This window comes from Hermetia illucens, chromosome 3 (genome assembly GCF_905115235.1).
Source record: "Hermetia illucens chromosome 3, iHerIll2.2.curated.20191125, whole genome shotgun sequence".
NCBI classification, from domain to species: Eukaryota; Metazoa; Arthropoda; class Insecta; order Diptera; family Stratiomyidae; genus Hermetia; species Hermetia illucens.
Genome location: NC_051851.1, coordinates 67664565 through 67690101, shown reverse-complemented (window position 1 = coordinate 67690101; position 25537 = coordinate 67664565). Strand labels below are relative to the sequence as shown.

Below are 25537 nucleotides of genomic sequence, written 5' to 3'. Positions count from 1 at the left end.
GCAGGCCTGGACCGGATACCGGTTGTTGCGCCGTTGATGATGATGATACTAGAGAACTTGGTCACCCACAAAAGGTGAATAGCAACCATATATAATTGTAACAAACGCGAAACCTGGACCAGAGTTCTTATTTCCAGTTTTTCTTCAAATCAACAAAATTAACCACTAAAAAATATAATTTACATATACTCTGAATATATAATACCTGAATTTCTCCTACATTTGCATCAGATTCCAATCATCTTTTTTTCATACTGACGAATTTCTGTAAGTTCGCCGAACTGATTTTATTGTTTTTATTTTTGTCAGGATTCTGTTCAGTTTCATATTTTTAGCTATGTCGACTGTAAAATGGTTTTCGTTCAAATTCAAAAATATTGAGGGAGAGAGCATCAACATTTTGATGTCATATGTGTATATCAAATAGGGCCGTGTGGAGAGTCCATTGACCATTTATTACCTGAAATGGTTTAACTCAGAATTCTTTGAACTATAAACAAGATGCAACCTGCATTTTGTTTACAGTTCAAAGAATTTTCATGCTGAGGAAAACCCACGACATCAAAACTAAACACATTAATGTACAAATAAAAAACAAGCTCTCATGATAAACGACATTTGAAGGTTACAGAACAAACGCGACTTCATATTTTTATCTGGAATATAATATTAAGGGGGTCATCCCGTGTGACGGCCGTTTTTTTTGCTTTTTTCAGAAATTTTCACCATAAATTTATTAATATGTTGAGCGTTCATTTTTTCCAGCTCAATCGCAAAGTTCGTTATTGAAATACAGAGTAATTTATACACCCATCTCCAAAAAAGGTGTTTTTCTGCTACCACGCTAGAGGGCATTTTAACGTACAGACTTAACTACAGTCCGCAATCGAGGATTATTATAAAATATTAAAAACTAAATTTTTGGTGCCTTGTTAATCTTTTTCTTTGAATTTTGGTGTTTTTTACGGCTTCTTCAATGAATAAAAAAATTACTGAATGAATCGCAATTATCCTAGTTTGCGGACCGTAGAAATACTCGTATGTTTTGAATAAGTCCTGAAAATTTCAAAGAATATGATAGATTTTGGGCTATGGTGGCAGCCGGTTTTCGATATGCAGTGTCGAGAAAAACGCATTTAAAAAGTAGAATGTAATTTTTACCCATAAAACCTTAACTGACCATTAAGCTGCTATATCTAGTCCATAAACCTTAGGTTTCTTGAAGAAACACATGTACAGCCTTTGCTTCAATTCTTGTTCTTTTAGCGAAGTCATTCGAACGAGCTTTATTACGGCGATCGACATAAATCTGGCATGTGGCTTATCACGTGTTTAACACAATAATTTCCAAACGACTCCGAATATCAAAAAATCCCTTTGCCCATATATTCTACACTATATCTAGATACAATCGATTCCGCGGATCGGACACACGGGATGACCCCCTTAAGAATTCGTTTACGAAAATAAATCAAACTAAACTGATTCCATCTAAAAGTTCCCAACTTTTTTACAATCATAATGCCATCTTTCGCTAATGGAGTAGTTTGCATACTCATCTAAAATAGCAAACGTGTTGTCCGAGGTTATTTCCTTTTTTATAACATTGAGGCCGAATCTACAAAGAGGTTCGATTCGAAGTTTATTTCACGTTTATTACATAAATAGAATGGATATATTTTGGCATTCAAAGTTGTTATTTAGAAGTCAAGTCGATACGAAAATACTTGTATATTTCCGGTTTACAAAAGTAAAAAAAAGAGTTGATTTGGTATTTAAATATATGAAGGATTTGATAATGAGGGGCGAGAAATTCAAGAGGATAAGAATGTGCCGTGGTCGTTTATATATACGTGTACATATTTTAGCTAGAAATGAAAAACACGATTAGAATTCAAGTTAAAACTATTTTATTCCATTCTTTTCAGAAAATGTCTCACTCCTTCAAAATGCATTGCAATACAATGCCGAGCTTAGAACCGATCTACTCATTTCAAAAGCGTATTGAAAAAAAATTAAAAAAAATATTGATAAATTCTAAACTTAAAACGAAAACTAAATCACAATTTTTTCTTTCTTAGTGAGTTGAAGTCTTTTTAGATAATGTTCGTTAGAGAGAATTATGTTTATTCGTTTTGTTCAATCATGGCTGAGATTGCAAGCAATTGTTCTTCTTACACAGTCCATGTACCATCAACCAAATTAATCGTTCAATCCCATACCATCTCGAACTAATTTCGTACGTTTCCGGTAGAATTCAATCGAATTATTAATATCCACTAGACTATCCTTAGACTTATCGACATTAGAATCCAATACGTTCAAGTTGCTAATAAAGTTATGAGTCGTTTGCAGATCGGCCATCAATTCATTGGCCAGACCCTTAGCGATTTTCGTTAAGCTGCCTCCGTTGCTTTTAACATTCAAATTTACCGACGGGACTTCCATTAGCTGGCCATAATCGAGCACGTCCCAGACACCTGTCTCCATGTTCCAAGTGAAGAATATTCGACACTCGAATTGCTTGCGGTGGAACACACAATCGATGTTTCGCGAACAATTGATGCATTTCTTACTACTGTTAGGAAGCTGATCACGAGCGGTGAAGTGTGCCATTAGGATGCACAGAATAGAGTTACTGTGCGGACATACCTGTGACGAGAATAAACAGCAAAATATATTTTTATTCAAAAGTTTTTTCTGAATATGCATCACTTATTCTTAGGGAATTTTATTGTTTTCGTGGAAAGAACCCTGAACTCAGGTGCAAAAAACAATAGAGAAACACAGGTTTCCTCTGATACTCACATTGACTAATTCACAGGCCCAATCGTAGAATACGTCGTAGGTCTTATTGTTGCTCTGGCATAAATTACTTATGACATGATAAGTGAACGTGTCGAGATCGAACGAATGCTGGGTGATGATGACCGTAGGGCACTTCAGCTTCTGATACGATATTTCCGAAATCATTTGCATGTCCGAGTAACAAGATCCATGTACTTCCATCGGCAACGACGTATGATATCCTGGCGAGATGCAATCATCTGCACATCCAATTAAACGATAATTTCATTAATTTCAACTTGAAAATGTTCTTGTCTTTAGAATAAGTCATTTAATTTTATAAATTATGTTGTTTACAAAATCTAAAATATCAGATGAATGGAAAATTAATCCATGATCTCAAAAAAGACAAAAGGCATAAATTGGGGATTCCAGAAGTTCGACTTTAATTCCTAAACTGCCTTTTATGTTTTTGTCAAACTTTCAGGGATTTCCAGGTTGCGAATCTTCTAGTACAGTTTGGTGCAGGTTCGGTGTGTAATTTCCATGTTCTCAGATGCTACTGACCAGTACTGGAATTTTAATTACCAACTAGGCAGGTAATGAACTAAATTGTCTTAAAATAGAATCAAGTTTGTTCCCGTGCATTGGTACAAAGTAATACATTCTATCGGGGTATTCTCCACTTCTCTTATAAAATAAAATTAGTTTAAAAATATCTTATGGAATTTGGATTGGTCAGATAAAAAATCATCAAATTTTCTGGAAATCTACATTGAATTGTGATTGGACGCGTTTCCACTTTACTACAGACAACTTTGAAATGTTCTTCCGAATATTTAGAAAAAGGTAAAAATCTTCGCAGGTGAAAGAAGCGCATGCACCTTGTGACAATGAAACAACATCATACAAGGTAACAACTTCATTAAAGTGATAAATTAAATAGATTAAAAAACTATTTATGTAATATTATGTTCTAAAGTCTACATTATAAGAATATAACTTTGTTCATATGTGCATTCGATGCCACTTTTTTAGTGCGAAATTTGCTTAGCCGCGGTGCCATTTTACGCGTTGTTTCGGTGAGTTCTCTTCAATTCTCAGTGTTTTGTGTAAATTTCGGAACAACTTATTTCTCAACATTATTCCAGACTAATAATTTCGATTGGAAGAAGCGGAATATTGAAATGGCAATGGCAAACCTCCAGGAAGAAGTGGGAAAAAGCGAAATCCTGGTTTTAAAAGGGACTATACTTTCAAATTGTGAAATTTGTCGCCAAATTAATATATCCGAGAAAATAATACAAAATTCATTTAAATTTCGAGACAAATACGGTATTTGCACTTTGAATTTGCAGGAAACATGAAGATACGCCGCCGACAAATCAGCATTTGCATGGAAAAAGCTACTAAAAATGGATTCAGTTCATTACAAATTGTGTCAAAATTGCAACTTTGAACTAGAAAATACTGAGTGCAATAGATACCAACCGCGGACAAGAACATCAAATCGAAAAAACGCTAGCCTCCATCTTCTCACAAAGCCGTCAGATTGGATTATGTAAAAAACTATATGGCTTGGACAGAAAAGTGATATTTCAAATGAAAAAAAATATAATCTAGACGGACCCGACGGACGTTGCTTCTATTGGCAGGATTTTTTTTTCAAATGACTCTTCAAGACTGGATCGAGTCTTCGGAGATGCGTCGATCATGATATGGGGGACATATTCTTATTACGGAAAACTGTAATTGTGTTTTATAACAAATAAAATAAATATATGGCTGCCCTTCACCCATTGGTGGGGCATAGCGCATCAAACCACACCTACGATCCACCGCTTGTGGTTACCTGAAATGCTGCAGCCATCACTTCTTGAGACGCTCCCACTCCTCCTCTACTGTTCTGCGCCAAGTGCTCTTGGGGCGACCCACTCGTTGACCATCTTGGGAGAGTGGATTCCACTGCATGGCATAGCCTGCAATGCAATTGTCGCGCCTCCTTAATATGTGACCTATCCACTACCACTTCCGTCTTCCTATCACATCGCATACGAGTGCCAAGCCTGTAGCTCCGACCAAGCGATTCGTTTGAGATAGTGTCAGAATAGCGTACTCCGATGATACGACGCAGCCAGATATTGACGACAGCTTAGGGTTTTTGAGTAACAGTGGAGTTCATTTTCCATATGCTACTCCCATATAACCATGTGCAATTCCCATATAGCTGCACAGAAAGAACACTCCATTTTGAACCTTAAAATCTTCCGAGATTTTACCTCGGTGCAGCACGTGACATTTTGCGCCACCATATGTCGCTCTGATAATAGCTTCTAGTTTCTCCGGAATGCCCCTCATACGTAGAACACTCCAGATACACTACTTGTTCACGCTATCGAAAGCTTTCTCGAAATCGATGAAGAGCAGGTGCAGCCAAGATCTAAATTCCGCGCACTGTTCCAAAATGATGCGTACGGTGTTGATGTGGTCGATGCTGGAGGAACCGAAGCGGAAACCAGCCTGCTCTCTGTCGATCAAGATTTTGAGATATTCTTTGATGTGTTTCAGGATTATTTTAGTTATCATCTTTGCGATAGCCCTCCCACTGTCGAGCGACAGATGGGTCATACAAGCGGTCGATGTTAAACTTAGGGAATTGCAGCTCCCCAACCTTGCGAGAAGTGGCGGACGCAACACGCAAGCGAACGTAAGCGACCGTCAGATGGTGATCCTTTTCGATGTCAGCGCGTCTCACATCCATAAGGCTAATCCTAAATCTCTTTGTTACGCACATCCATAAGGCAAATCCTAAATCTATGCCTATCGCGAAGTGGTCGATCTAATTGCTCGTACGGCGTCGTAGGCTCTGTGCTTGAACAATGTGCCATAAATGTCGAGGCCGTGGAAGTTGCAGAAATCCACGAAGCTCCCATCATTACCGCTACGGTGACCAAGACCCTATTTCCCCATCACATGCCCCAGCAAGGTGTTGCCAGATCCCACCTTGGAATTCAGATCACCCATTACGATCACAATTTCACCTTTAGAAAGCTTCCCCTGCACCGCGTTTAATTGCTCACAGAAAGCATCCTTCTTCACTACATCATACCCCGCAGTCCACGCCTTTCCAAGGAATGTCAACACTAAGACTGGCATTGAAAAATACTAATCGAGACCTTTCATTTGATACCCAACATGACTATATTCGTTGAAAAAAAAATTTGCACCCTCCTTTTGATTGCGTTAATCTCAACGTAGAAAGATATAACTCAGTGCCTGTCTGGGCGTTCACACTTTCCATCTTTTCATCAGATATCGTGTCAATCGACATAGCCGTTTCTGAGAAAAGTGCGTGACAAACAAATAGATACTGGACTAGTTTAAATAAGGCTTTGTTTTGCAAGAGCTGTTTACGCAAATGGTCGGCAGTATTTAGCAGTAAAAAACCGCAATTTTGAAGGGGCCAAAGAAGCGTTACTCCAGCAAAATCAGCAACAGATCTGGTTTGAATCTGCGACAAGCGATGGAAAAACTCTAGGAATATGGTCATCAGTTGCATCATCTTTTCATCCACTTCGAGGTGGCCTATGATCTCATAGCTATACACGGCCATAAGAGAATTCGGTGCCTCAACGAAACTGATAGGACTGACCCTGACCGATGTGCGAGGCCAGATAAAAGCAGCAGGATTACTCTCGAGACCATTCGATCTAAGATAACAAGATGTCCAATAATGCATCCTTTTCAATCTGGTTCTGGAAAAAGCAATCCGCTGAGGTAAATGCGAGTGGCACCATCCTCTTCGAATCCATTCAACTACTGGCCTATGTAGACGATATTGACATGGGAAGAACGACCCGAGATATACAAACTGCCTTCATCCAGATCAACTAGACGGCACGAGATTTTGGGCTGTACATCAATGAATGCAATACGAAGTTCATGATGCCAACGTCAGCACGAAAGAACAAAGAATGACAACATCAAATCGCACTGGTTAAACAAGAAGAGGATAAGGAGACTAAAACTTTGAGGCCGTTGTAATTTTTCCTACCTATGTGCGGAAATCGCAACAGAACAACCACGACGATGAAATCCGTGCACGATTTTTGGCATCCAACAAAGCCTATTACAGATTACAAAAACTATTCCGCTCCAAACGTGTCAAAGCTCTTACTGTACAAGACAATGAACTTGCCAGTTCTTATGTATTCCTCGGAGACCAGGGTTGTTAACAAGAAAAACTGCGGACTCTTAGCTGCGTTCGAGAGAATTTTTGGCACTCTACATGAGGATACAGCTATCGACGAAATTTATGAACCGCCTGATTGTGGATCAAATTTGGCTCAACAGTTTGCGGTGGGCGGGTCACCTAATCCGTATGGGTGAAGATGATCTAGCCAGGAGAGTCTATAAGGGCAATATCTATGATAGAAAAAAAGACGTAGCAGACCCTACCTCGGATAGACCCATGGCGTAAGCCAGGACACCAGACAGTTTTTAGGGATATCGAATTGGTGGACCTCGGCGCAAAATCGGGATGTCTGGAATTCCTTATTAAAAGGCAATCACTGCTAAGGGTTGGCCATCAAAATAATAAACTGGTGTCGGAAAGAAGCTTTTAGTGAATAAGATAAAGAGTAGCATTTCTTCACATTAAGTGGCAACTTGTTACGAACGCACCACTGAGATAATGGGTCAAGGTTTGATTGAAGGCTGCACTGATCAGTAGGCAGACCGACAACAGAAAACAATTTTTAATCGTCTGCATATGAAAGGTCATCTTAAACAAGGAAGGAAAATCATTCACAAAAAAGAAAAAAGAAATTGACCGAGGATGAACCTTGGGGTGCTCTCGAAGAGGGGAAAATGAAGACGAGATACAACCATTGAATACTTGTCGGAAATCCATACGATCGGAGTTGGGTGAGAAGCAAGGAGTGGTCAATGGAATTGAAAGCTGATTTAGAAGAATAAGGAGTATGATCATTCAATTTTATATTAACAGAGGGAGAAGTGCGCAAACTGCGGGCGTGTGACCAGTGTGAATTCCCGTCGCTCGAATGAATCTTCGATGCTATTTAAATATTGTCTTCGGCATTACCGGAACGTTGGAACCTCAGACGAACCTTGTGTTTCTCACGCAGAGTATTATAAAACTCTACAGTGAACCGCGCAAGGTATTTGCGCAAACTAAATGAGAAACGGGAACGAAACAGAGAAGAAGGGAGGGAAGGGGGAGTCATGAAATACTAAAACAGCCTCGTTGGATGATAGATTTTCTAGATAGATTTTGAGAAAGCATCCAGAGTTCGGAAATGAGCCTTGTGAAAGTTGAATTTGGGCGCCTTGGATCGATTAACTTCCAGACGGAGGGTGCGTATCAATTTTAAGGTAAGGCGAATCGCCAGGAAACCGGAACAAGAATTGAATAATGTGATCAGCGCTAAGTGCGAAGGGGTCAATTTATTAGTGTGGATGGGAACACCGAGGGTATCTGGCCATTCAATGGAAGGAAAATTAAAATCCCAGCAGAGGATGAAAGGTGAACCGGGATATTTGACTAAGAGAAGATCCGAAAGTACATCGAATAATTCCTCGATATGATAGGCGGGATACGAACAATGAAGGAAGATACCTGATATTATAAACGGGGAACTTTTTAGAGGAAAAATTAAGGCAATGAGCGACTCATGACGGACACTAAAGGTTATGATGGGGGTGATAGAAAGACGTTGCCTAACGGCAATTAAAACATCAACACACAACAGATTATCGAAGGCAAACTTCGAGACAAACAATTTTTTGGAAGCTATAACGATGCGTAAAGATGAATCAGGCGTGAACGTAAGGGCAGGGATAATCTGATGCTAACTTTTCCCTTGAATACTGCTACACCGATGGTGTAAAGCAAGCTGAAACGTGATTTAAATACTGTTAAGGCATCGCTGTTGAATGTCACTGGCAAATCAGGTCTGTGGATATTAATAGTTGCGTCAGTAGGTGGCCCTTTAGCGGAAGCTCGATGATCCGATGTTCCAGAAGAAACGACAACGGTATTGCTTAACGCAGCAGAAGGTGTATATTTACCGACAACCAAAACCCTCAGAAATAATGCTTTGACGCAAAACGGTTTGGGATGTTATACGAGGGTGAGCGTCGCACTTTGACTATGACACCAGTTCCATGGGGATCATTTTGATCAGCGTATGTTGAAAGAGCCAGAACTGACAGTTGATTCATCGTAGCCTGGCTGAACGAGAGAAACGACAGGTGGAAGATTTCCACTTGGTACTGTATCGAATCAACGACCTGTTGAATAGCAAACAACAGTTGCATGCTATCAGTGATCGTGGCATCGCGGCAGATTTTGCAGCTATATGTAACATAACGAGGGAATTTCGCGCGAATATTCAAAAATTATGGATAAATACTCAAGCACTTCAGGCGGTATGCTTTGACACAGTATCCATGGAAGTCGAATAATTTCAAATACGAAGACTCGGGTTCATTACTCTGAGTGCACCGTATATCGTGACTAGTCGTTAACAACATTGTTCAGTAAGTCTGCTCAATAATACACTAAATTCGATCGAATCAAAATACACAAATACCACAATGAAATGTGAATACACTTAAAAATATTCAACGCAAGTATGTAAGGTGTTTTCCGAAAATAGCATACGCTCAGACAAGAGGTTCGAGATAGAAACTGTACAGTTCAAATAAATGAAGGAAAAACTGTTGCAATTGATCAACCTTAAAACCACAGCACATTTGGAACAATATAAAACTTTCGAAAATTAACTGTAATCACACGAAAAGGGCTAAGATCTTGGAAATACACAAAAATGGATATCAAAATTAGGAGATCAAAGACACTCCCACTGTGAAACGGGGTACATTACAATATTCTCACCCCATACAAACTCAAGCCGGAATACGAGCGTCATTAACTTCTACGATGCCGTGTCTGACACGCTCAGTGCTGAACACGGAACGCTTGCTGCTGGATGGTATGAATACTCTCATAGTGAATGTATGGAATAAATCTTGACACATTAGATTCTGGACACGCTAGCTGGTGTGCCGTATGAATAGAGCGTTAATCAAAGGGTAGTATAGGCCCCAGGGCGAAAAGTGGATTTGTACCCACTATGGAGCATGAAACTCGAACCAACACCAACAGCTCTACTACCTAACCCTATCTCCACCTCCACGTGGTGACCGCTGGGAGCTCTTTCTTAACGAAAAGCTGCAGACGGAGAAGGGTGAAGGCGAGTCTCCCGCACCTAAAAACGTGACAAATTGTATCAACTGGTCCTCCAGGTTGGAGGTTGGGTAAGGCTGACAACCCTACACGGAAAACAACTTACGAAGCCACAACAGGAGTCTCGGACTTGACGGATTACACAACGACAAACCCGGCAATGACAAAGAAATAACGATTTGCGCATTTTCCTATGGAACGTGAACTCCCTGTACAGAGATGAAGCTGCTGAGCAGCTAGCCGATACCCTGTTCCAATATAGGGCTGATGTAACAGCGTTACCGGTGATGCGTTGGAAAGGGACCGGTTTCCTGGAGAAGAGTCGCTACACCATATATTATAATGGCCATCCAGTAAACCATGTGCTCGGAGTAGGTGTCTTAGTCAGCCAAAAAATGAAAGTTGCTGTTATCGGCTTTGAAAATATAACCGAACGGCTGTGCACTCTGTGCTTGCGAGGCAATTTTAGAAATATAAGCCCCATTAACGTTCACGCCCCTTCAGAGGAGACTGCAGAGTCGGAGAAGGATACCTTCTACGAGGCAGTAGAACGAACGCGCGAAGCCTGTCCCAGATATGATATCAAAATCATTCTTTGATGATTTTAACAGCCAAGTAGAGAAGGAGGCGATACGTTGGCTCCCATAGCTTACACCAAAATACAAATGATAACAGACTGCGGATTATTCAGTTAGCAGCCTCACACGAAATGGTTTTTGGAAGTACCTGATTTGCGCGGAAAGCGCTCCACAAACATACATGGGGCTCTCCAGACGGGACCACTTTCAATCAAATTGACCAAATGTTGATCGAACGCCGCCACCTCTCAGCCTTGATGAATGTCAGAATATATAGGAGGGCCAATATAGACCCGCTATCTCGTTGGCATGGTGCTCCGAGCTCTAATAACAACACCACCCAGAATCCCCTCTGACAATCAGGTGAGATTTAACACTGAAGTAATCCACAACACAGCCCTCCGCGCCACCTATAAGAGGGAAATGGATGCCGCAATAACCGCAGTCAACAGGAGGAGGAGGACCTGGAGACGAAGCATCAACAAATGATCTTCACAATCACCTGAAGAACGTTATCATTGATACGGTCACAAACATACTTGGTCCCAGCCGCAAAACGAGGTAGAACGGCTGGTTTGACGATGAATTTAAGCTAGCTACGGAACGGAAAAATGCCGCAATGTGCAAATGCAGTAATGTTGCATTCTCAAAGAACGCGGGCACGCGTAGACTTATCACGAACCCCGTCGAGTGGAGAAGCGACTTCACAGACGGAAAAAGGAAGCCTGGGGGAACCAACAAGTCTGTAAACTAGAAAATTATAGGAAGCAACCGCATCAGGCGCGGAAGTTTTACCAACAATTCAGCAGGATGACGCCTTATACACCCCGATGTTCATCCTGCCCAGACAAAGAGGGAAATCTGATTTCCGACAGAATGGGCATATTGGAGCGATGGATTGAGTACTTTGATAAACTACTGAACAATCAAAACATCGGCGAGTTAGAAGTCCCGCCAACTGAAGACGAAGGACAAATACTGCCACCACCAAGTATAGGAGAAACAGTCCGTGCAATTCATCGGCTAAAAAATCATAAGCCGCCAGGAGCCGATGGAATTACAGCTGAATTAGTAAAATATGGAGGCGACCAGTTACACCAAGTGGTTCATCAACTTGTGCTCAAGGTATGGAACAGCAAATCAATATCTGACGATTGGCAACGAGACTTTATCTGTCTCATACATAAAAAGAGAGATATCATACAGTGCAGCAATTATAGAGGTATCACGTTGCTGAGTATCATCTATAAGATGTTCTCCACTATCTTGCTAGGTCGGATAGCCCCATATGCCCAGAACATCATTGGCCCGTACCAAAGAGGCTCCACTCCAGGCAAATCAGCAACAGATCAGATTTTCTCTCTGCGGCAAGCGATGGAAAAACTGTTGGAATATGGACAACAGTTGCACCATCTATTCATCGACTTTAAAGCCGCCTGATAGTATAGCCAGGGTAAAACTGTACACGGCCATGAGAGAATTCGGTATCCCGACGAAATTCATAAGACTGACTAGGCTGACCCTGACCAATGTGCGAGGCTAGATAAAAGCAACAGGATCACTCTCAAGACCATTCGACATTAACAACGGTCTACGACAAGGGGATGCCCTATCATGCGTCCTCTTTAATCTGGCCCTTGAGAGAAGGATTCGTGATGCTGAGGTAAATGCAAGAGGTACGATCCTCTTTAAGTCCACCTAACTACTGGCCTATGCTGACTATATCGACATCATGGGAGGAACGACCCGAGACGTACAAACTGCCTTCATCCAGATCGAGCAGGCGGCGCGAGATCTTGGGCTGCACATCAATGAAGGCAAGACAAAATATATGGTGGCAACGTCAGCACCGAAAACGAAACAACCAACAGCATCAAACCGCACTGGTCAAACGAGAAGAATAAGGATAGGAGAATACAACTTTGAGACCGTTGATTTCTCCTATCTAGGGTCGAAAATCACAACCGATAGCAGCTATGATGAATGAAATTTGCGCACGGTTGTTGTCAGCCAACAGAGCCTATTTCAGCTTAAACGTCTCACCATAGGGTCAAAGCTCTTACTGTACAAGACAATGATCTTGCCAGTCCTCATGTATTCCTCGGATACTTGGGAGAGAGAATTGCGAGCTCTTGACCGCGTTCGAGAGAAGAATCCTCCGAAAAATTTTTGGCGCCCTACATGAGGATGGACGATTCGAAATTTATGAACGATACCATGACTGTGAGGTTGTGGATAAAATCCGGCTCAATAGGTTACGGTGGGCGGGTCACTTAATACGTATGGATCAGGATGATCCAGCCCGGAAAGTCTATCTATGGTAGAAAAAGAAGACAGCTTTTAACGCGCAAAACCGGGGTGTCTGTCTGGAGTTCCCTATTAAGGCAGGCCATTTACTGCTCCAATAAACAGAAATTAATTCAACGGCTTTTTTTTAATAATAAATGGCGGCCAAAGTAGAACTTGTCCGGATGGCTGAGTGGTTAGAGCGCAAGGCTGTCATACGGAAGGTCGCGGTTCAAATCTCACTGGTGGCAGTGGAATTTGTATCGTGATTTAACGTCGGATACCAGTCGACTCAGCTGTGAATGAGTACCTGAGTCAAATCAGGGTAATAATCTCGGGCGAGCGCAATGTTGACCACATTGCCTCCTAGTGTACCGTTACGGCTTTAAATGAAGTGCTCTAACATACTTCAAGGCCCTGAGCCAACATGGATTGTTGCGCCAACGATTATTATTATTAAAGTAGAACTGACTTAGCTTACAATTCCGTAAACGGATCGTTCAAAGAGGATGGACCATTTAGCAGTTGGCCTGTCAATCTTCTAATTTGTGTGAGAATATATATGTCCCTGTTTGTAGATTTATTGGCAAAAGTGAAATACATCCTTGAGAAAAAGTTGACTGACGGTTTTGTCTAGGACAGAGGCAGCACATCAGACGCTGCCTCACCTCGCCCTGGGAGCAGCGTGACCGTGAGCGGTGATAGGTGATCAAGTATTCGTACACCTTTCTGGAATATTCAACGAAATATAAAAAGGCCTGAGGTACCCTCTCAGAGTCAGTCCAGGACGAAAATTCCATTAGTATGCTATGTAAGTTAATGGTGCGGATACGCGTACAAGAATTCTGATAACGGAAGTGGATAACTTAATATTTTAAAAAACAATAACCATTCCTGCAACGGGAATCTCGGCATTTACGTAACCGAATAATCCGAATTTATCATTTTAAACACAATTTTGCTCAGATTCATCCCAACTTACCTTCCTCGCTAGTTATAACCGATGCCGCATCGTCTTCCTCCACATATCGCCGCCTGAACTTCTTCGTGCAGGACGGTTTGTCAACTCCATCCAGTGGAAGTGAGTTGTCCTCTCGCCGAGGTGACAAGATCGGCGATGATGGCGAAAAGTTATCCCGTTCACTTCCTGATCGCTTTGGGAAGACAATTTGACGTGGTGAAAGCGAGTTCAGTGGTTTAATTGGCAACTGTTGCTGTTGCGGAGGAGACCGTTGACTTGCCCGTCCTGGCGGCGAACGCAATAGACGATTACTTCCCACCGGCGATCCACACGGTGAGCGAAAACCTTGGCTAGGAGATGCTCGATGCAAATGGTTTGTGGTTTCATACGATTGCGATGATGAAGCCGACAGATAAACGGTTCCGGGATGGGCAGCGTGATGGTGACTAGATGCAAACGACCGTGGGATTCGTGGAGATTGTGTCGTTAGTCGGGCCTTCGTAAATGGAACTATGTTTTCTGAGTTGTCTTCAGAGAAGGCGTATTTCTTGTCTGCTAATCGTCTTTTTCGAAATGTTCCTATCTTCTCACAGTTTTCGTTGTCTTCGGAAAATTCATATGCACTCGCTTTGTCCGTGCTGGAACCGCTGCCGCCGAACTGCAAATCAACCGTCGTGACGCAATTGCGATATGATTTCGTGATGATCTTATGGTTGCGGCGTCCTTGGTGATTGAGCAACGTCACCTTCGACTGGCTGCGGAAGCTATTCGATCCCTTTCCACTGGGCAAGCCGCTGCCGCTGGTATTTGAGTTAGCTACATTACTTGAACCACATGTAAATATCAATTCGTTATAATTAAGAGTTTTGCTATCAGTCCAACGATGCGTCCTATCGCTCAGGGTTTGAACATCGTTCTCTATGTCCGAGAAGTCGGCTATTATTCGAGCCACTATATTATTCTTATTATCACAACCGGTGTCTGTGCTCGTGGGGGTTGGCAGCGTGGCCGTCTTGGTCGCCGCCTCCGCCTGAGCGGGTTCGCTTACAGCTGCAGTCTTATTTTCAGTATTCTGGTGATGAGTTTGAGTGGAGTTGGAGCCTGCGACCACGGTCTCGGCCGACGTGTGCGCATGCGGGTGGGCCTTTGTTGCCATGTACAGTGCCTGGTGGTGATGACTATTGGGACCGTGGAGCTGGTGCTGCGGTGATTGGGGCTGCTGCCGCTGCACTTCCAATTCGACGTGAAGCATGTGCACGAAACCGTTGGCAATCAGCACAATGCGCTCCGGACAAATCAGATTCAAATGAGGAGTAAATCGTGGATCGGATTCAGTTGTAGAGTATTTTGTATGAATAGTTAGATTGCATTTTATGCATAAGGCATCACAGCGAATGTCTGCAAGCAGTCAGAATTAGCAACTGGCCAGGGGCCTTTTAAAATCGTACTCACATCCGTCTGCATCAAATTCCCGCAATTCCTTGCAGTCCAGACAACCCAGCTTAGGAACTCGTACGATTGTTAGATAGGAATCTTCGTTTTCGTATTCGGCTGCACCGTGAACGACCAGGACACGCGGGTTCGTCAGCCACTGCGTCATCGTAACTGACTTGAGGTTGTCTACGCCGTGGTCGTCGAACAAGCAGATCTTGTAGTACTTGCCGAGCGGCTGATGGGGGCGGTAGATCCAGAAGTACAGGCTACAATACGGGTGGAGGTGGAGTTAGCAACAATGCGCCGAGTTTCGACGGGAGGATACTCACGTGTACTTGTAATGGGTGCTAAAATTATATTCACTAACTAATGAGTTCTCATCGTAACATACTTTGTAGCTTATTAAGAATTGGCCGCATGTCGTGAGCCCCATGAACATATGACTGGAAGGGAAGGTCCAACGTGAAAATATTTAGGGAAAGGGGTGAAGCCGCAATCTAATTGGTAGAGAGGGAGACGGGTTCGTACTTACCCCTGAAGATAGCAGTACGGGACGATATCCTTAAGACAGAAACTTAGCCTACTTGGCACTTTCCTAAATGCTTGCTGATGCGTCTTTCCACTTAGCCTATTGTTAAAATATCCCGAGTTCTGCGGTGGGGGAGAATGTAGCTGTGAGTGAGGGTTTTGCGGGGAACAGCAATGGATACGAACCTCCCTGTTGAACAACTTCATCAAAATATTCTGATTTCTACCCTCGAGAGAGTCGTGAGCTCCGCCCTGAGATCCGGATTGCCGACGACCGTCCACTTTCCGAGGACTCTTGTGCGGCGACTTCTGCCGCACTGGGTTGTCGCCGTCGTCCTCGCTGCTGCTGCCGCTGCCATTGTTGCTGCTGCTGTCCGACGAGAATTCATCGGAGGAAGTCTCATTGTAGAAACTGGAGGCGCCTATTGTGCTCGTCATTTCCACAAAAGCACACGCAACTTCGGCCTGAAAACGAGACGTCAGAGAGTGGCCTTGAGATACGAGTCAAGAACGAGAACAAGGAAAAGGCCATTCAGCGAAGAACACGGCCGCGAGGGAGCTTATCCCAAGGCAAAAAATCCCGACGCTGATTTGAGGTTATTCGTGAGAAGGTTTATCACAATTATGAGAGGGTTCCGTTGCTTTGTGTGCTCGGCCACCGTCCCGACAGCGATTTATGTCGTTTTTAGGCGTTTTATCGGCATTTCGAGCGGATTGTAAGCTGCAAGAATCCCGAACGCGACAGAAGAATTCTTGTAAACAACTTGACGGCGAAAACGACAAGCGGAGAGAAACGTTCTGTCAAAATTGTTGCAAAGCGACCTTGTAGCAGATTGCAGTGGCATCTAGTGTTATTATCACACTTCATGGCAGGTTGAGCATCTCTGTGAAGAGTGGAATTACGTCGAGGGAATTCCCCAATCGTTAAATTGGTACTATAAAGCGTAAAAATAATAATTATCAGCACATATAGAAATCTTTAGATCAAAATAGTAGGGATACCGACGAAATATCGATTATTGGCGCAAATTTCTTTTAGAAACGTTTCGATTAGAATTTGAGGCGGCGCACGCAAAAGTAGAAAAAATAACAAAAAACCCTTAAGGTAATTGAAAAGACATAAGAAACCAAAATGAATTGGCTTTTGACATTTTGGTAGAAGTTGAATTTTCAATCACACCCCCGGAAGGAATGGAGATTTTGTGGTGAAAAACCCTCCCCTGCAACCCCGAAGAAAACTAGTGGCGGCCATATGACCTTAAGGGGTATTCCTGTGGCGCGGCAGGATCTGCAGCATTCGAAATTTATTTCGAATGTTGCGGATGCGGACGGGTAGATGGCGCGGAACTCTCCACTTACTCATTTTAGAACTCACCAAGGGAGTGGAGAATTAGCGGTGAGAAAATGCCGTTGGTTGGGACAGTAAGGACCGCATGGAAATAAGCCGGTCTCTTCTGTCTCCAACCGCGGCGGTGAACACACCTTCAAACGTTTGATTTCTTAAAAGCTACAATAATTACAATAATTTGTGACTTGTCGATTCAAAAACAAGCGACTTTTGTAATATGCCCATGTTCGCGGCATAAATAACACGGTCGGAATTCTATCGATTCGTTGGACATATTAAAACAACGGTTAAATTCCTATGTGGCGCTCGATATTTCAACGGGTGGGAAACAAATCTCTATTTGTAGTAGTCTGAAACCAAAAATTCAAATTAAATTGATAATTATTAATTATGAGTTAATTGTCCGTGAAGAGTTCACCCTCTCCTCGGACTCGTTTTGTCTCGAACTTACATTTCAATGTCGTGACCAACTCGGACGCGTCGCGCGCCTCTCGTCCTCCTCGCGTTTTTTTGCAGGACGAAAGGCTTCAGCCGAGCCAAGCAGAACTGTTTGGTCGCACCCCCGAAGTTGAGGCTATAATAATGTCGGCGTCGCTCGAGGACTTCGAAGGGGCTCTCATAAGGTGGCTGCAGCGGTCTCAGATTCCCCCCGTAAACCAACCTCGCGGGACTTACAGTGAACTCTTCGCGATTGGCGACCAAAAGGGGTTGCCTTGAGCAATTATAGCGCCCTGTGTTACCTTTCGAGCATCCCATCGAACTGCGGGTGGTAAGCGGTTGTCTAGTGGCGTTTGAAACCGAGGAGTTTGTCCAACTCTGAGAAAAGAGAGGACTCAAACTGCATTCCCTGGACGGTGATTATAATTGCCGGTTGTGCAGTAATGTCTTTCAGAAGTGTTGCTTCAGGCCACCGGGTGAACCTATGATGATTTTGAGGCAATACCTGAAACCAAACGAGTCTCGCAAAGGACCAATAATGTCGAGGTGGATTGTATGGAAACGCTCTACCTATTTCCACACATGCTTTGTTATTTTGCACTTCTGGAATTCTATGCATTGTCTAGCCCAAGAATGAATGTCCTTGTTCATGGATGGCCAGAAATACTTTGCGGTGACTAAGCGATACGTTGCCCGATTGCCTAGGTCCGCTAGATCTTTAATGGCGGGAAATACTTCCTTCCGGAAATTTGCCGGAATATATGGCCTTGGTCCTTTATCTGAGGTCTCGCAGTACGACCTGGAGGTTGAGCCGAAGATAGGAAGCTCAACGGCTGCCAGGTTTGATTCACTTTTTGGTGAAGAGCAGCACATATGGCAATGTCTGAGGCATCGACGAATACGGCTAGGAGTCCATCTTGCTGAGGGAATGCCAGGAGTGTAGCATCCCCCAGCTATTGGTTGGTGGCCTCAAACACCTAAAACCTCTGGAAACCACACAATCAGACGGGAGTCCAGAAGGCGTTAAGGATCGATTAATGATGGGTGGCCTTGGGCAAGAAACGACGATAGAAGTTTGACTGGCTGGATGGCTTCAGGGGTAATCAGGTGGTCGAGGAATCTCACCTGCGATTGTAGAAATTCACTTTTCAACGTTGAGTACTAGACCGGCATCAAGGAAACGTTCAAAAGTGCACTCGAGGTGTTCTAAATGCTCGGATTCAGAGAAAGAAGCGGGCAGAACATCATCCAAATAAACAAAACCGAAGTTGCCGTTTCGCAGCACAGAGTGGAAGATTCTTTGAAAAGTTTGCGCCGCGTTGCAAAGTCCAAAAATCATCTTAGTGAACTCGAAGAGTCCGAAAGGTGTGCATAATGCCGTTTTCGGAATGTCTTCGGGAGTTACAGGGATTTGGTGGTATGCCTAGACTAATTCCAAGGTCCAGAAAATACCGCAGTTTGCGATAGAGTGCGTATAATCGTGAATGAGTGGTATAGGATAGCGGTCTGGGATGGTCTGCGCATTTAGATGTCTGTAATCGCCACATGGTCTCTATTTGCCATTGGATTTAGGAACCATGTGAAGTGGCGAAGTTCAAAAACTGTCTAAAGGTCTGCAAATAGCTTGCTTAAGAAGTTCTTCAAACTCTTTCCGCGCAATTGGGAGCTTTTGCAGTGGTAATGGACCTTGGAGAAAAATGGGGAGAAAGTAGTGTTTATGTGGTGCTGAACATCATACCTAACGGGCTCAGAGAGACTACGCTCGGTAGTGATGTTGCGGTATTACTGAAGAAGTGTGCGAATATCTGCATCGGCAACATCTTCAAAAACAATGGAAAAAGTACTGGGTGTGCAGGATGAGATTTTTCCTGATGACCTAAGGCAAGTTATGGGGTCAATGAGGGACCTATTATGAATATCCGATAGTAAATCATAGTAACACAGGAAATCCGCGCTTAACATTAGTATGTAGTATAGTTGAAAGCCCAAGTATAATTGCCTGTAATCATATGTACAAATCAGCGAAAAATTTACTGCGTGAATTTCAATGATTGTGGTATTAAATTGTTATGCCGGGATACGGAAAGAACCGAGACTTACAATGGAGCAGTACGTTAGAATCGGACGCACTACAGCGGTGTACATCCAGAGAACCATCCTCGGCCGGAGACCCCATTTCTTTGCAAAGGTTCTTTTGCAGGCATAGAAGGCTATACAGGCCTTCATAACCCTCAGTTCTATGTTCAATCTCCAATTAAGCTTTGGATCCAGGATTACACCCAGATACTTTACATTAGAGGAAAAAACCAAACTTTGTCTTGGTGGTGAATAGCATCTGTTTCGTTTTGGTTGGGTTTATGCTGAGTCCGCATCTTACGGGCCACAGGCGCACCTTTCGCAACACTCCTTCCATGATGTCGCTCATAATGGACAGAAACATCCCTGATACTAATATCACTAAGTCGTCGGCATACGCCACCACCTTCACTCCGCTGCTGTCTAATGTTCGTAAAATTTGCTCCATTACTATTAACCAGAGCACCGGAGAGATGGCGCTACCTTGGAGTGTGTCTCTGTCCACAGCTTTGATCAAGTTGGTTGCCTCCCAGATCCGACTGGATTATCCTGGTGGCATGGATATAATCCAATGCGTAAGATACTCCTCCAATCCAATACTGGTCAAGGCTTCCTTGATGGCATTGGTACTAACGTTGTTGAAAGCTCCCTCTATATCCAAGAAGGCAACTAGGGGATAGTGTTTGTACTGCAGCGAGCGCTCAACCGTGCTAATTACCTCGGGGAAGGCGGTTTCTGTGGATTTTCTTTTGAGGTAGTCATGCTGGGACTTAGAGAAAGGCTTGAGGTGCATCAACTGTTGTAATCGTTTCTTGGAATGTTGGTTTCCATCTGTACAGGCTACCGAAATGGCAATCTGTTGGATTAACTGCAATGATGGTTGTAGTCAAAAAGCGATGCCCTTGTTGAAGAATTATCCCATTTAACCCTTTCCAGATTCCATTATTAAATACAGCAATCTTTCTAGCATCGGATGTTGCAGTCACATAATCCTATCATAGCCTGATAAAAGGAAATTATGCTCAAGTTACCCATGGTCTATTTTTTATAGTTCTCCTAGGAATTTACTTTACTAGTCTTCAAGCTTAAGCTCCCTTAATCACAATTTTGACATCATCATGCTTTAACTCCACTGAAAACTTACGGGGAACACCGTAAAGTTACAGTACTTCCACGCCGGCTATTCTTATATCATTATTATGGACGGCCGAGTCATGTGTTCAATATGACAAAAGCGATATCACCTTAAAGTGCAATATCACATTTCCATCACCGAGCGCCATCCAAACATTACAATATCACCTAACAATTATCATATTTCCAAACATCACCTAATATTGACTCTCTTCGCAATATAGGTGCGACGGCAATTACCGAATATTGAACCAGTACCGCGCACCACCAAGTATCGCTGTTGTTATGATTACCTGTTATTTTGGCTGGCTTCGAGCTGGCTTTGGCTGCCATAGGGACCCAATCTTTGGTCTTAAGTAACATAATTGTTTTGTAATGTTATGTGTGCTGATGCCGACTATTGGTTGCGAACCTGTTATCTTTGCTGGCTTTGGTGTAAAAAAGATAATTTCAATTTTGTGAAGTAATGCTTGTTGGCAAGAAAAAAGAAACAAAATATTGTATAAACTATCTAATATTATATTGGACCCTTGATTTTTTCTTATCTTGTATGAAAGGCTGATTCATTCTATGATGCTTGTGATATGACTTTGTATATTATTTTGAAGTGCCCCTTTTTCACTTTCTAATCATTAATGAGTTTACTGATGAGGGGCGGCCACTTTCTCCTTCCACCCCTTCTCAAGAAAATCCACTTACTTACCTCCAGTTTGGTTCCTTCTCTTATGGCAAATCCATGGATTGAAAGCAATCATCTTAACAGCCTCTAAGAGCAAAATAAATCGGAAACTGGCAGCTCAGCGATTCAGGTATGACCCTTTAGGTTGGGCTTAAGAATACAAACCTTCCTTGCTTGTCATAAGAAGAGACTAAAAGTGATACAAATTTGTAGGCTAGCAACCTGCAAATTTTGAAACTTTGTTGCTACCGAAACATTAACAACAACATCATTAGGAACTGACCCCACGACTACGGACACGTTTAACATCGACCGCTAACAAAATTGCTTTTGTTTCGAGTGTTTCGTAGGCTGTCATCGATGTTCCGAAGAGGGCCAGACAACAATGCCTCGGATGGGGACTGGCCCCACGGTTACGACGAAAACGGATTATAAATATAAAGGTAGCGAGGGACCTGCTTTCCCCAACTTGAACGGGAATTCCTACGATATAAGGTGGACATTCTAGACTTAAGTAAAGAGCTTTCCTTTCACACTTGCACACAAACGGCAATATGCTGCTGAAAAACCAAATGGTTGCAGACTCAAATTCGATGTCGGGTTGTTTCTGATGGCTACCAAAAGGCTCGTTTTTTTGATCTGCAAGCCGGTTTCTGACAGATTTCTGGCTGCAAGATTCCGGTCCAAGTTATGGAGCATCACAATTCTACAGTGCTATGCACAAATGGAGACTCTTGATATAATGGAGGAGGATGCTTTTCATAAATAGTTACATGTAGTTCAGGAGAGCCTTTCTAAAGATGACATTGTGATCGTCATGGACGATCTGAGTGCCAAGGTGGGATCTGACAACAACTTGCTCGGATGGGGTGATGGGGAAGCAGGTGTGGTTCGTGATTTTCTGCTACTTTCGCCGCCTCATCATTGGTAGCACATTGTTCAAGCACACCATAAGGTTAATTGGGTTTCATCTGAGCAATTCCGTACAAGCAATCAGATCAACTACTTCACGATCAGCAATACATTTAGAAGTTGTCGTGGATGTGCGTAACATCACTGCACCGTGGAAGCGGATCGATGAACGGAAGGGGTTGAAGGCTGTATTGACTGCAGAGATGGCGGGCGTGACGCGCTCGCCATGACAAAAGGGATTTTGCTATTGCGCTGATCAGGGAAATATAATAGAAGATGCCACTGAAAGCAATGATTTCAGAAGTGTATACCGGATCACGAAATCGTGAATCTGTCGATGTTTCTGTGAAGAACGTTAACGGTTGACTTTTCATTCATGATGACAAGCAACTGAAGAAATGGAGAGAACAGGCTCTTAATCGTATCACATCCGGTGAGGTTCCTCCTCTTTGTGGATGAAGTGGCTAGTCACCGTATGCTAATACGCACTGTTCCTCCAAGCAGGAAAGAATGACACCCGTTTTGAGTGTGATAATTGGAGGAGTGTCTCCGTACTCTCTTCCGTTGCAAAGATACTATAATAGTTAAAATAATCCTGGAACGAATTACAGAACATCTCGATGGCTTGATCGACAGAGAGCTCCGGATCCTCCTGTATTTACGACATCAACACCCTACGGATCATTTGGAGCCAGGATTGCATCTTTTCACCGATATTATTTCTTTCTATTGTCGGTGACGCTCTTCATACCGCCTTGTCCAGAGAACGTGAAGGAGTTTAATGGGCCATGACATCAACACCTCCACTACGCTGATCACATGTATTTCCTTTCTCACCGAATCATGGACTTTGGCCAAATGGCTCTGCATTTGGAAAGAGAGGCAAGTAGAGTTGAAATAAACACCAACAAAATCAAAAGTTCTCAGTCTGACGGAACGTGGCACCTTCCCTATCTGCATTAACGGGCGGAGAATCGAAGGTGTCGATCTATTTGTATATCTAGAAAGCGTGGTTTTTGCCGACGTTGGCACCGAGTTGGATGTCGTTGGACCTATTAACAGCTTTAAATCTACTTCCGCTGTTTTCTCTAAAATCTGGAGATCAAGTTGAGAATGTTCTTTGCTGTTATATGGGAGCAACACATGGAATGTGAAGCCTACTGTCACTTGAAGGCTCCATGCCTTCATCAACACCTGTTTGCGTCATATTCTCGGAGTATGCTGGCTTATACTATTACGATTATTATTATAAGCGAAAACTTGTCGGGCGCAGAGGCTAGTCACCCGTACGCTATGCGATCGGAAGGCGGAGGTGGAATGGATAGGTCACACATTTAGGAAGGGCAACAATTGCGTTGGAGGCTACACCAAGCAGTAGAATCCACTCTCCCAATATGGCCGATGAGTGGGTTGCCTGAAGGGCACTTGGCAGAACAGCAGGGGAGGAGTGCAAGCGTCTTGGGAAGTCATGGCGGGAGCTGAGGCGCCATTCATGTAACCGCGGATGATGGCGCGTAGGTATGGTTGATGTACTATACCCCGCCAAGGGGTAAATGGCAACCATTTATATGTATATTTCCACAATACGCGCACGTGACTGTACAGACTGTTGCAGCCCAGTATCCCTTTATTACTCGCCAGCGTTTCAGCACCCACAGAAGCATTATTATGCTACGACACAATCCCGGGCAGTGTGGATATTACCTGTTGGAGGTTTAACAAACCATAAACAGCTCAAAGAACCGGAGGGACTCTGGTTGGGATCGGATGCAGAATATCCGCAAAGGTTATTAGGAGCCGTAGCCGTACATAGTATTGGTGACTTTGAACAGCTTAGCGCTTAAACCACTAAGACATTCGGACACTGGTACATGCATTCGGAATATTGCCGTGGACGAAGGCAGATCTAGAAAACATGCAGCGGCAGATAATGATTACTATCTTCAAATGTCGAATACACCATCTAAATTCTACCCTGAAGCTCGTGATATCGGGGGCGGGACTGTGGTTGACGTCGCGGTACAACATCACTGTCAAGTTGACTCGCCACGTGCTTATTTTTATAGTAATGAGCAGGTGAATAACTGGCTATCATTTGTAAGGCAGGTTGCCGGTTGATCCACTTAATTATCGGCTCTTATCGGCTTTGAAAACATAACCGAACGGCTGCGCTTCCGAGGCAAATTTAGAAGTATAAGCCTCATTAACCTTCACGCCCCAACAGAGGAGACTGCAGAGTCGGAGGACGATACCTTCTACGAGGCAGTAGGACGAATTCTCGAAGTCTGTCCGAGATATGATATCAAAATCATACTTGAGGATTTTAACAGCCAAGTAGGAGCGGAGCCCATATTCAGGCGATACGTTGGCTCCCATAGCTTACATTAAAATATAAATGATAAGCGGCTGCGGATTATTCAATTAGCAGTGTCACACGAAATGGTTATTGGAAGTACTTGGATTGCGCGGAAAGCGATCCACAAACAAACGTGTGCTTCTCCACATGGGACCACTTTCAATCAAATCGACCACGTGTTGATTGAACGTCGCCACCTCTCAGCCTTGATGAATATCAGAACATGTAGAATATAAACTCGGATCACTATCTCGTTGGTATGGTGCTCCGGGTCCTAATAACAACACCACCCAGAATCTTCTCTGAAAATCAGGTGAGAGTTAACACTGAAGCCATCCACAACACAGCTCTCCGCAACACCTATACGAGGGAAATGGATGCCGCAATAACCGCAGTCAACAGAGATCCTGAAGATGAAACATCAACAAATGATCTTCACAATCACTTGAAGAACGTCATCATAAATACGGCCCCAAATATACTTGGCCCAAGCCGCAAAAAGAGTCGGAACAGCTAGTTTGACGATGAATGTAAACTAGCAATGGAACGGAAGAATGCTGCATACCGAGTGATGCTGCATTTTCAAAGAACGCGGGCACGCGCGGAGACTTATCATGAACTCCGCCGAGCGGAAAAAGGAAGCCTGGGAGAAACAACAGGTCTATGAACTCGAAAAGTACAGGGAAGTTTCACCAACAAGTCAGTAGGATGAAGCCTTACACACCTCAATGTCCATCCTGCCGAGACAAA

General features: G+C 43.2%; 1 protein-coding gene across 1 annotated transcript; it reads right to left on the bottom strand.

Annotated features, from left to right (window-relative positions):
* Window positions 1-1887: 1887 nt before the first annotated feature.
* LOC119652490 lies at window positions 1888-16617 on the bottom strand. The gene is made up of 7 exons (XM_038056672.1): window positions 16031-16617; window positions 15849-15967; window positions 15646-15759; window positions 15335-15582; window positions 13904-15280; window positions 2809-3047; window positions 1888-2652 (listed from the first exon to the last, which is right to left on the bottom strand). Exons 1-7 carry the CDS (start codon window positions 16280-16282, stop codon window positions 2203-2205), a joined length of 2799 nt encoding a protein of 932 aa, XP_037912600.1. The 5' UTR covers window positions 16283-16617; the 3' UTR covers window positions 1888-2202.
* Window positions 16618-25537: the final 8920 nt, after the last annotated feature.